Source organism: Phaethon lepturus, unplaced genomic scaffold (assembly GCF_000687285.1).
Source record: "Phaethon lepturus isolate BGI_N335 unplaced genomic scaffold, ASM68728v1 scaffold10945, whole genome shotgun sequence".
NCBI lineage: Eukaryota > Metazoa > Chordata > Aves > Phaethontiformes > Phaethontidae > Phaethon > Phaethon lepturus.
In genome coordinates, this window is record NW_010539875.1 from 21,629 (window position 1) to 33,648 (window position 12,020).

At 37.8% G+C, this 12,020-nt stretch overlaps 1 protein-coding gene across 1 annotated transcript in view; it reads right to left on the reverse strand.

Annotated features, from left to right (window-relative positions):
• Nucleotides 1–12,020, reverse strand: part of BPTF (bromodomain PHD finger transcription factor) — a 57,303-nt gene that overhangs the window by 10,132 nt on the left and 35,151 nt on the right. Inside the window, exons 17-27 of the mRNA XM_010287262.1 lie at nt 11,694–11,817; nt 9,937–10,189; nt 9,347–9,508; nt 8,221–8,369; nt 7,738–7,861; nt 7,005–7,228; nt 5,531–5,753; nt 4,411–5,297; nt 3,563–3,645; nt 1,487–1,712; nt 697–1,046 (exon numbers count right to left, since the gene is read on the reverse strand). Coding sequence (XP_010285564.1) covers nt 697–1,046; nt 1,487–1,712; nt 3,563–3,645; nt 4,411–5,297; nt 5,531–5,753; nt 7,005–7,228; nt 7,738–7,861; nt 8,221–8,369; nt 9,347–9,508; nt 9,937–10,189; nt 11,694–11,817 — 2,805 coding nt within the window. The remainder of the gene's footprint in view (nt 1–696; nt 1,047–1,486; nt 1,713–3,562; nt 3,646–4,410; nt 5,298–5,530; nt 5,754–7,004; nt 7,229–7,737; nt 7,862–8,220; nt 8,370–9,346; nt 9,509–9,936; nt 10,190–11,693; nt 11,818–12,020) is intronic.

Here is a 12,020-nt window from a genome sequence, read left to right on the forward strand (position 1 = left end):
ACTGCATCTTCCACACCATCACTTACTAAATTTCTTCACAAATTTTGTATGTAGCATAAATATTTTCCCTCATTCACAGTCACAATCAAACTACAGAGAACTGCAGTTTTTACTTTGTCAAATGCTTACATACTCATTTTTTTATCGACCCTGGGATGTAAATTCCAACACATGGAAAACATTTCTACCTGAAACATTGTCCAAAGAGAACTGCATTCCAGTAACTTGGAACCCCCTTTACTGGCTATTGACTTACAAACAAAACAAAAAAAAGTAATTTATTGGAAGACGGTACCAAAGCTATTTCTAAGGAACATCAGCTACTTGTTCACAAGAAATTGCTCAAACCAAATTGTCGCTTGCTTCCGAGGCAGAGGCAAAACGGCAAAAGAAAGAATAACAGAGCGGAGGAAAAAAAGAAAAAAGAGTATGTGCATGTGAGACAGAAAGGTCATACAATGGAAACATGCAAACAAGTAAAAATATAAATCACGTACATTAATAGTATAACTCAAGTATGTTAATAGTTTTGTAGCTGCTAGTGGAAAACAGAGACTTTATTCTTTATACCTTAGTGATCACTGCAATAATACCTGATACTCTATCTCCAATTCTAGAACTACCTTGCGCTAACAGCTAAATACTAAACCTAAAGCTAAGAATACACAGTAAAAGGCTATGGCATTCACTACTCACTTAGACTCATCATAAGGCGTTTTACAGATGCAGTAAAGCTTTGTGTCCTTCTTTGTTTCCTTTGAGGTAGTAGAGATCATTTTCTTTTTCTTGGACTTGGAAGCTGACGAATCTTTCTCCTCATCTCGCTTTCTCTTCTGGGAGCATACTGGCATTGGGACTGTGGTGGAGGAGGAGGAGGAGGTGACGCTGGCTGCATGTTGCTGTGGTGGTGGTGGTGGCAGTGGTGGTGGCGGCGGTGGTGGTGCAGCGGCTGCAGCTGCGGCTGCTGCAGCTGCTGCTGCTGCAGCAGCTGCCTGGGCTTTTTCTTTTTCTTTCTTAATTTTAGTCAAGTCTTTCTTTAACTCCTCCTGAAGTATATTAAATGAATAAATAGAGAGGGAGGCACTCCATATGATTATTCCAATATAAGATTAAAATCTAGACATAAACCCCCATGCTTAAGCAAAAGAAAATAATTATAAAGCCATTTCAATGTGCAAATTTTTTAATGTGCTTAAACTGCAATTCACATAACATTAAAAGAGTACACTCTTGGCCTACTATGACCCTTTGGCTGTAATTTATCAGAAGCTGTTTCAGGAAACAAGGTAATTTCAGTCCAGATGAAACACAAGATGCATAGAAAGGACATATACTAGCTTCGCAGGGCTCCACGCATCCACAACCAGAACTTCTTCCTCTATGTTTCTTTAAAAGCTCACTGAGCAAACAGATAAATTAAAAATTAACACAGAAATGTTCTCCCCAGCTTAAAATCAAATTAGTCTTTGAGAATAACTGTCCTTACCTGCACTTCAATTTGTAGATCTTTGTCCAGAAGTGCTCTTTTTTTCAATATTTCAGCTTTCAGCTGTTCTTTATGCTTGAAAAGCAGAGCTGAGAGCTTAGTAGCATTCTGTTTACTACGCTTCTGTTCTACACTCTCTTCTCGTTTTCGTTTCTTAGCTGCCTGTTTTTCTTCTTTGTCTATCTTATCCAGAATATATTTCATCACTTGGTTGCACACAATCATTCTGGAGAAGAAATAAAGAAATAAAAGAAAAGTACGTTGTACTGAGCTGCCTATTTATCCTCAGTTGAGAATGCAGAATCATTTAATTCTCCAGTCTCTGCAAGTTGCAAGCTAAATTATTACATTTCTTAAGATGTACAAGGCAAATTTAGTAACCCACATTGCTCCCACTCTTTTTTATTTACTAGACCACCACCGGGAGAGATCAAGTCCCTAGTTAGGCTCAAGAGGGCCAGTCCCAATTTCATTTAACTGATCCAAATACTAACTGTTCCTCCCCTTCACCTATAGAACTCCTAACAAAATCTTAGGCTTCAATACAATGAGAGATATTTTCACTCAATTCAGTTTCCACAAACACATTTGAAAAAGCTGGATTTTGTTTATTCTGATGTAGGATGTAAGCAAGTTGGAAGCCTGTAACTCCTTCTAAAACACACATTTCCACACTCCAGTGACCACCAAATATTACTAAGCTTTTGTATTTTGGCATAAGGACCGATACATATTTTTCACTGTATAGGAATCACTATAAAACAGTTCCCAATTTCTTCACTAATGACAACAGAAGATTAATTTTTCATCTCCTTGTTGTATGTTCAACTAAAAAATCTATTTTCCTGCTCACTTGTTTGGCAATTTTAATTTATTTTGCTTTATTTTTAAATTAGAAAATGTATATATTTTTGTTCTTCTGAATTTACTTTTCCCTTCCCATTCTATTTCAAACTCACTAGAAAACTAAATGCTTCTTGTTGCCAGAGTGACCATGAAAAATGATTTCCATTGACACACGAGCTGAAAGCAAACAACAAAATAGCAATGGCCAGGACAAGTAGCTGCTGCTAACTTTTAGTCTTAGGCTCAGACATATTGCCTTTTGATACACATCTGTATTTTCAAATATGCTCACCATTTTGCAGGGCCATACAATTTTGTTTACTTTGCTCTTTTTACCTGCACTGTATCTACTTGATTTCGTCTGCTTTTTCACCAGGTAGGATACCCAAACTACATTTTTGTAGAAGAAAAAAGTTGGTGAGAAGGAATAACAGCTGTACCATGAACTAAGCTAGTTAGAAGTCTTTTTTTTCCCCACTGGACTTCTGTCAGTCTAAGTACCAAGTTGGCTGTGTGACATCATTAAATGAAGAGTATATGACAATACATCTTATTCTTTATGCAATTGTGAACATTAAGTGAGTAGCACCTAGTGATACTGTTGTATTCAACTAAGCTTGGACCCTGATTTGATGATGAAAATTTTATAAAAACTACTATTCTTTTTTTAACTATCTGACAACACACACACTTGTGATTAACCAGCTGAAGCAACTGCATGAATGAAAAGGAGTCAAAATAACCCAAGACAAATGACAAACACTCCAGATTTGTGTTTAGCAGCTTCAAGCATAAAATCTCCTAGTCTGTTGAACAGCACTATCTTCCAACTCTTCAATTGCTTCTGTAGAGTGGGATGTACCATGGACATGAAAAGAAATAAACTGCCAGGATAAAGAACAAACATGCAACAGAACTATTAATTTCCTGTGCTCCTGTAAGGATGGTTTTTACCTTGAATTTAAAAACTGTGGCCAGCTCCAGACACATGCAATACAACATTTCACTTTAAAAACACATAATTAAAATAAAATTTAGAATATAGAGGATTCACTTACTTAGAAAGAACACTGTTATGGAAGTTACTTTTGAGTGTTACTTTAACCAATTTTAAAATAGCAAAATTTCTTTAAGCGGGTTTTTACAAAACAGTGTTTTATTATACCACCATTAAAAGATGTTATAAATGTAAAACTTTCACATCAAAGGTGCACTATGATGCATATTCACCTTTGATTTTCTTCCCTCTCAGCTGGAGTCAGTGTCTTCTTCTGTTTCAAGTGTTCTATGACAGCATTCTGTTTCATAACCACCTGTAGGATAATACAGAATCCAAAGTAAAATATGAACACTTTAGCCAGTATTTCATAATATTGCTGGGAAAACCAGGATATTTCCTAAGTTAAAGAAAAAGTTAGTGTTATTTATTTCAGTAAGTGACAAAATAAAAATTATTTTATTGGGGGGCGGTGCTTGTTTAAAGCAATTATTTGAAAATTGAAAATGAAACTGAAAATTAACACCACCTCCACCCCCCCACCCCCCACCCCCCGAATAGGATATTTTGCTTATGCCGAGTTTAAACCTAGGGACTAAATGTAAATTGACAGTATTTCTTCAGTGACTGATTGTTTTATTTTTAAAAATGGTAAGAGTCTATTTTTTATATATATGTATTTATTTTAAGCCCCGCAGCCATCCAACAGTATTACATTTCAGATACCTCTTTGAAACCTCAGTTTCCTATAGCAGGCAATGAAAGTACTGCAAATGTGTTCTGAACATCAGCTCTCCTACCTACAACCTATCTTTCCTGAACTGAGAATTAAGATATATTGTCCCAGCAGCTAGTGGTAAGTTGAATCAAGGTGCCAGAAGACTGCAGACACGGTACAATTGACTTGATGGGCTGAATTAACTTAGAATATTTAATTAAATTGCCAAAAGCAATCGTGCACTAACTTTGAAAGAATCAAATGAACTGCCTATCAAATGGATTAACATTGTTAAAAAGAACAGGCATTAAAAATGAGATTTGTTTCATTAATTAAGTTTTCATTTCCTTCTGTTAACTTTACCTGTTTCTGGATAATGTCACTTTGATTAGAAGCCTGAAGGGTGTGCTCACGTTTAATTTCTATCTGTTGCTGCTTTTTCTTCTGTTGCTGCTCCCTGAGCTGCTGAACTCTCTGCAGCTGCTCCTGAACACTAGCTGCTTGAACTGTTACCACATTCTGAATCTGGTGAGCCTGTACTGGGCTAGTTTGTTGGATCTGAATAGGTAACTGAAGCTTGATCTGCTGGGGCACACTGCCTTGTTGGGCTTGTATCTGAGCCACAACATGTGACTGAAGCTGCGAGAGAACTTGGACTTGTTGCTGAAGCTGAGGCACTGTAATAACTTTTGTTGGAGGCTGCTGAAGTTGCAGCTGAGGACGAGTTGGGGATTGCACAGGAACCTGATTTAAACTTTGAGTAGTTGGAAGGGTTGAGACCGAAGTCTGAACCTGAGGTTGTGATTGCTGCAGCTGAGCTTGAATTTGTATGGGAGCATGGGGCTGCATCTGAATCTGTTGTTGGGTTGTAGTCTGCACCTGAGCAGGTTGCTGAGGCTGGACTTGGGACTGGCCTTGTGGAAGGATTGCAGTCTGCGGCTGACTCTGGACTTGCACTGGAGATTGCCCTTGAGCCTGGGTCTGTGCTGGAGACTGAACTGGAGATTTAGACGATTGTGCTTCAGGTGTGACTGGAGAGTCAACAGATGCTGGAGTCTGAGATTCAGGCTGGGTCTGAGTTTCAGGCTGAAGTGCTGGCTGAGGTGCCTGTGGCTGGGCCAGTGGCACAGGCTGAGTAGTCTGATTCTGCACTTGAGGCTGGGCTTGCTGCTGATTCTGAGGCTGTGGCTGAATTGGCGGCAGCACTGATGTTGGCTGTGCCTGTAGAGCTTGCTTCTGTTCCCCTGTAGCTGTGAAGGATAAAAACAAGTATTTCATTAATTTCAAATGACACATCTATGAGCCTTACTAATTTGAACTTTTTCGAGCTACTGTAAAGCTCTATGCAGAAATTAAAGAGATTTCTAAGCTTATAATACATTTCCAACAAATTTACTGTAAAAACGGACCATCTCCAACGGCATAAAAACTTCCATGCAACTGAAATCAAAGCTTTCTTTCTGCTGAACAGAGCAATGCTTACCCGAAGTTGAAGTAGAAACTGTTGTTGTAGTTGTGCTAGCTGTAGTAGCAGCTGCTGGTAGTGGGGTGAAAAGAAATCTCTGAATTGTACCATTTGGCATAGCTGCTTGCATAAGCTGTTGTCCTGGACCAGGTATCACAGTCACACCCTGAGGGATTAATTGTAATTGACCAGTAGTTTGACCTTGTCCCTGAATTACCACAGTTAATCCTTGACTGCCACCCTAAAAAAAAAGTTAATATTGATTGTATTAGTGATATAATTCTTAGACAGACTTTGCTGAAAATCAGAAGAATTAAGGGTTTGGATTTCAGAATTCAATACTTTTACCACATACCATATTCCTAAAACCCAAAACTAGCATCTGAGATCATGAAATACTAAAATACTCTTTCAACAATTCTATAATCAACAGATTACTGGGTTGGAGTTAGTTACACACATTTTCATGCAAATATTGCCAAGAACCCTAACCAGAAAGCAGCTAAGATAGAACATCTTTGTTCCTAGAATCTACAAGCAATACAGAGCATGGATCATTTTCGACATACGATTAATTACTTTCTCAAGAATCCCACCAGTTTGCATACAAGTCCTCTGCACTGAAAACATTTCATAACCACATATTAGATCCTACCCAGCTGTGAGCTTTCATGACTGACTGTTCAGTGTGTAATGTATTGTGAATTTCTGCTGCTTAAGCTGACTCTTAGGCAGCTCATGACATCACTCTCAACCCAGCGATAGAGAAGGTAGGATATTGTCTCAACACCTAGATGCCTAACTCCATGTTTTGTGAACCCATAGAGCAGAATAAGGTCCGTAGAAAAATCCTTCCGAGTCTTCTGGTGTGGAAATGAACTCTCTGAGTCTTGTTCCACATATAAAAATCTTATCTGGCAAGGAGCAGCCTGTACGTTACAATCATTTATATACATTATTTATAATTTGAAGAAGAGGTATTGTGGTAACTCACAGTTTTACCCTATGCTTGACTCTAAACTTATTTTTTGACAACAGACCTTCATAATCTGAGCAGAAGCTGTAAGAACTTTTTCCTCCTCCAGTTCCAGATACTGTAATTTTTCCTCTGAATCTCTGGATAACATGAATGAAAACTAAATCTTCACACAAAATCAAAAGACAAGGAACGAATGTTACGTTCTGAAGGTCTACAAATAGGCCATAAAAATAATTACGTTCCTTATTGCTATTAATGCAAAGACTTTTTTTCATACTGCTAAACTTTCCTGATACTAATTACATTACTGGGGAATACAACAGCAAGCGGTACTTAAAACTTTACATATACTCTTTAAGCTTCTTTCAGCCTGCAATTATGCTATCGGTCACCCTAAATGAAGGCCAAAACATACATTTAGGAGCAGCTACACTACACTGCTGAAATCCAAAGGCTTGATAAGATGATAAATATTAGCACATTTCCACTCCCAGAGGATGCAAAATATTTTACCTGTCCTTGTGTTAGTTGCGTGAGTTGGGCCATAGTAAGTTTCACTTGTCCCTGCTGAGGGCGAGGGGGCTGCGATGTGGTTTGTGGCTGTACTTGCTGAGGTGGCGTTCCAGCACTCGTGACCGTCTTCTGTCCAGCACTGGAAGAAGCTGTGCTGGTACTAGAAACTGCTGTTGAGACAGGCTGACCCCTGATTATTTGAGTCACCACTTGCTGTGTCTGACCTGTAAGAGAATAATTTGTGCTAAGAAATACATTTCCAACATTTTAACCCTTAGCACGGCAAACCTCCAAGTCACAACAACTTGCAATAGTATATAATCAGACAAGTGATGCAAACACTGCAGTTTGCACATAAATTTTCTTTACAAACTATTTGTGTGGTTGACTAAAAAATGGCTGCAAAATGTTTTCTATTTTAATTCAATTCACATACTTACGGAGTACTTCAAACACTTAGCTTGCCTTTAAAAAAATATTTTAAAAAAGGCTTTCTCAATGCACAATTATTCTAAACTTTTTTGTTTTTTTTCAAATGAACGGACTTAAAAATAGGTACTAGATTTCCCAGTGTCAATGATGAACAACACTGACAAAGCCAGCAAAGGCCCTTGTTAAAAGTCAAGCACCAAAGTGAGGTATTTTTGCATTGGGACATATGATACAGAAAGTATTTATGAAGAAACAAACCATGGACTACACACTGTAAATTCAAGTATTAAAATGAACCTACTGGCTGGAAGAATACCTTGTTGCACCACTACAGGTGTTCGAATGATGGTCTTCCCAAGCGTTGACTGCTGAAGTGGTGTCCGTATTACTGTCATACCAGGGCGGAGCGGTGTCCCTTGCACTACCTACATACACCAAAATGGAGACCATATGTAAAGTTGTGAAAAAAGCCACTCGGATATGCCCTGAAGTTTTGGGTTGTTTGGTTGGTTTTTTTAAATATAGTAAGAAATTACAAGATGCAAGCAGATCCAGTATTTTTTCATCTATGCCCACACAGCTAAGGCTTACCAAGCTCTAAACTATTAATTTTTCCAATTGGAGGGAAAATGGTTGTACGTTCTTGGAATAAAGGATCCATAAACGCTACTGCTGAGATGAGCCGAAAACACTGAAACATGACTAGACAGAACTTTTAATATCTGACGATAACTTAAAATATACGGACCCACATTTTTTGTATTAAGTCAGAAAAACATCTTACTTGTGAAGTGCTTGTTGTTCCTGATGTCCCTGTGGTATTTGGCCTAATGGTTACAGTTGCTGTCCTTGGCTGGAATGAAGTAAATGTTTGACTTGCACCTGTAGTCGATGGAATGATACCCAATACCTTTTGCTGAACTTGAACAACACCTAATTAAAGAAAAATTGAGAATTCATTAATGACATAATTGCCAGGAAAAGAAGTAAATGCAACTCCAGGGTGGCATTTAGAAATCAGTCTCCAGGTTTCTAGAACATCTCTGAGTCTTTCAACATTTCTTGGGAGAGCCTTTGTAATATTGTAAAAAGAAGCAGCATTATATTTTGTTGATAGTCCAACTACATTTTAAGTTAAGAAATAGGTATTTTAGAAAAGATTAAGGAAAGAGTGAATCTTCACAAAGATCCGTTTAATGGTAACTGCAAATAAGTCCTTGCATTGACACGGTGCCACAAATTAGTATTATACAACCATTAAAAGCTACAATCTGATTAATTTAAAATGTAGGAGACCAGTTCAAGCACCCTTCACCTACAAACTTGTGGTGCTGAAGAAAACGGGTAATACTTTTCCTGTCACCTAAGAAACTAGTAGCCCTCATGATTTCCTCAGATGCTAAGTATAATGGAGACAGATAATTGAGCTTTTCTGTTCAATATACATTCACAAATCTCAAAATATTAAGTCCTCTTCTTGAGGCAAGAAGAAAAAACACTAATCTTAGTCTGGAGCCAAACTCTTGCTCAGTGAAGAGCAGATGTAGGCATTAGTAACTAAGAACAGCAGCTTTTTTTTTTTGGTGAAGAAAGTTGTTTTGTTGATGTATAATTTAACAAAAAAAAAAAGCATGCTTCATTCCACATTGTTAAAATAAAGCTTACAATTTTGCACTATGAGATGTAGAATACATAGGCAAAAAACTTGCATTTTTCCCCTACAGACACAAATATGCAATACAGGGGGAACAAGCTCTAGAAACTTGTATATATGTGTGTGTATATATACATGTATATAAATAAAATATTTTTCCCCCTTCAAGTCACAGAACTTCACTGGGAAAATAGTGTCAATGGAGAATTAATCAGCAAGCTGGAATACATTTTTAATTCAGTTCCCTTTCCCCTACCTCCTTGAGTTGATGGCACATTGACGGCAACAATCTTGCTGTTTGCAGGGAGTGGCAGCTTAGTTATCACTTTCCCTGCCATCGTTACTGGGCTGCCTGAGATCTGGAAGGTCTGCCCTGTGCTGGCAATGGTTGTGGCTGAAGTGGCAGCTGTGCTAGTGGCTATTGAGGTACACAGAACAGTCAGTTTTAGAGCAGAATAATTAGTCAATGAAATGACTATTTTCAAGTATGAAACAGCAAACTACAGGATTATTTTTACAATCATTTTTGAATGCGTCATACTTTCTTTGGTAAAGATTCTTTTTTGGAAACAGTATGTTACAGCATAGGATGCTTTCATTATCAAAGACTACTAGTACAACAACTGTCAGTAATAAACAAGACAGGTCAGAAATAGACTACCTAGCAAGTCTGAACAAAGAAAAATTAAACATGTATTATCTCAGAATGTCCTGCTGACTTCACAGGAGATTTAAGAGCAAAGATAAAAAGAATTGTAATAATACTATATATTCTGGAGAAGATGTAGGTGCTGTATATAGGATGAACTCCAACACATATTCTTTCCATGATAAATGACTACTTACCTGTTGAAGACTGGCCTTGTTTAACCCAAGTAGCAAAAGTCTGATGAAAATTCTTGTTCTGTTGGAATGTTACTGTAGCTGGAGAACCCACTTTTGTAGTAAGTACTACTTTGGTTCCAGTGGGGACTGGGCCCGCTAAAGGCCCTACCACAACTTTCTGTGGTGTTGAGACAGTAGTTGCAGTGCTGCTGGCTGTAGTGACTGCGGGGGCCACACCTGCTGCAGGTATCTGCTTCTGCTGTTCCAGCCGTTTCTACAGAATTTAGAAAAAAAAAATTAAACGAAGGGATAATCATTATTTTCAGATTTTGTAAAATAAATGCTGTCTCCTCCCAGTATTGAAAAATAAAGGACTCTGGTAGGATTTTAGTTCAAGTTGTAAAGGATTGAAGAATAGGCTACTTGCATACCCTGTAGCACACGATTCCTTGACCTGCAGACCTACAACTCTGCTGACAGTACACAGCCAGAAATTTTCCTTTATAGCATCTTTTAAACCCTCAGCTTATGATAATTTCACTGCATATTTTACTTTAAAGAAAACTTATTAGTCTCAGATTAATCTGAAACGTTAAAAAACTTTGAAAAATATCCACGTTTGGCTTTGACCGTGTGCATACAGCCTGTATCTACGTCAGTAAGCAGTACACCGTCAGTAAGCAGTACACCGTCAGTAAGCAGTACACCGTCAGTAAGCAGTACACCGTCAGTAAGCAGTACACCGTCAGTAAGCAGTACACCGTCAGTAAGCAGTACACCGTCATTAACACAGAGTTTATTACTGTCATTCCAAAGTTTAGAGCTGCCTGCACTGAGATCCTGCCAGTTACAGAAAAAAGATAGAGACTGCATCATTCTTTTAACTGTAAATTCAGTTTGCAGCTTGCTTAAAAAAAATCCCTTACCTTACCCAGCAACCTTCTGTGCTGTAACTGTCAAGAAGTTAGAGAGCCACTTTGTGAAGGGATAGTATCAGTAAGCTCTGTTAAAATTCCAACTAATCTAACGTTCCTCTCTATGTTACTGCAATTATGTTTGTATTTATTAATTTAAATTTCAGTGTTTGGTTAGCATTATATTGCAGTAATGCCCACAAATCAGAAACACTCATTTACTAGTAATGTATTTTCTTTAGACAAGATGAAATGAAAAAGGAGTAAGTTAGAAAAAAGCACAATACTTAATAAGTTTGTGAAATACCAACATGGCATTGGGTTTCCCAATTTTAATTGCATACATTTATATATACATGCACACTTACATCTGATTTTTTTTTATATATAGATAATACGTATGTATGTACAATGGGCTTCGAACAGCCAACTTAAGTTAGCATAAAAGCGAAAGATTCAATTTGATTGAAGCATGAAGAATAAGTGCAGTTGTATTCCCAAGTCAGCTATATACCAAGACACCTTTTCATTTCACCACAGATCACTGTTGACCTTACCTGGAAATTGGTGCTTCTCAGCCTTCTTTTAAAACAGAAACAAACTAAACCTTTTAAAATTGTTATAAATTAGGTAGGGGAAAAAAAGGGAGGGTGAATCCAAAACAAATCTTCGCCTTAACCACGTTTCAAAATAATGATGTACACAGCAGGAACAGCATTGTTGGATGGCTTAGTTTGCACCGGAGGTAGAAACTATTTGAAAAATGGTGTAAGACAGGGATAAGCTTTGCTTCCCCACATTCTAATGCATGTGGACTACCAGTGCATAGTTGCTGACAGGTGGGACTACGAATAGCTCCCCCACCTGCTGGGCAGCCAATCGTTGGTGTTTTAGTTGAGCCTCCAATTGGGCCTTGAATTCCTCTGCCTTCTTCTGTTCACTAACCTTAGCCTGTTGTTCAACTGCCTGTGCCTTTTCCTTCTCCACCCTGCCAAAGACACAACCAAAAGCAAGTTATACCATCACATAAAACCCAACCATCAAACTGGATTTCATTTTATCCAGTTTAATTGCTCTTATAAGAACAAATGTCAAGACTGAAGATCACTGAAAAACAGGTCATGGATTTAAAAGTATTTTGAAATAAACTATTGAAGTTGCATGCAACATCCCTGAAATATTCCGCTGTTA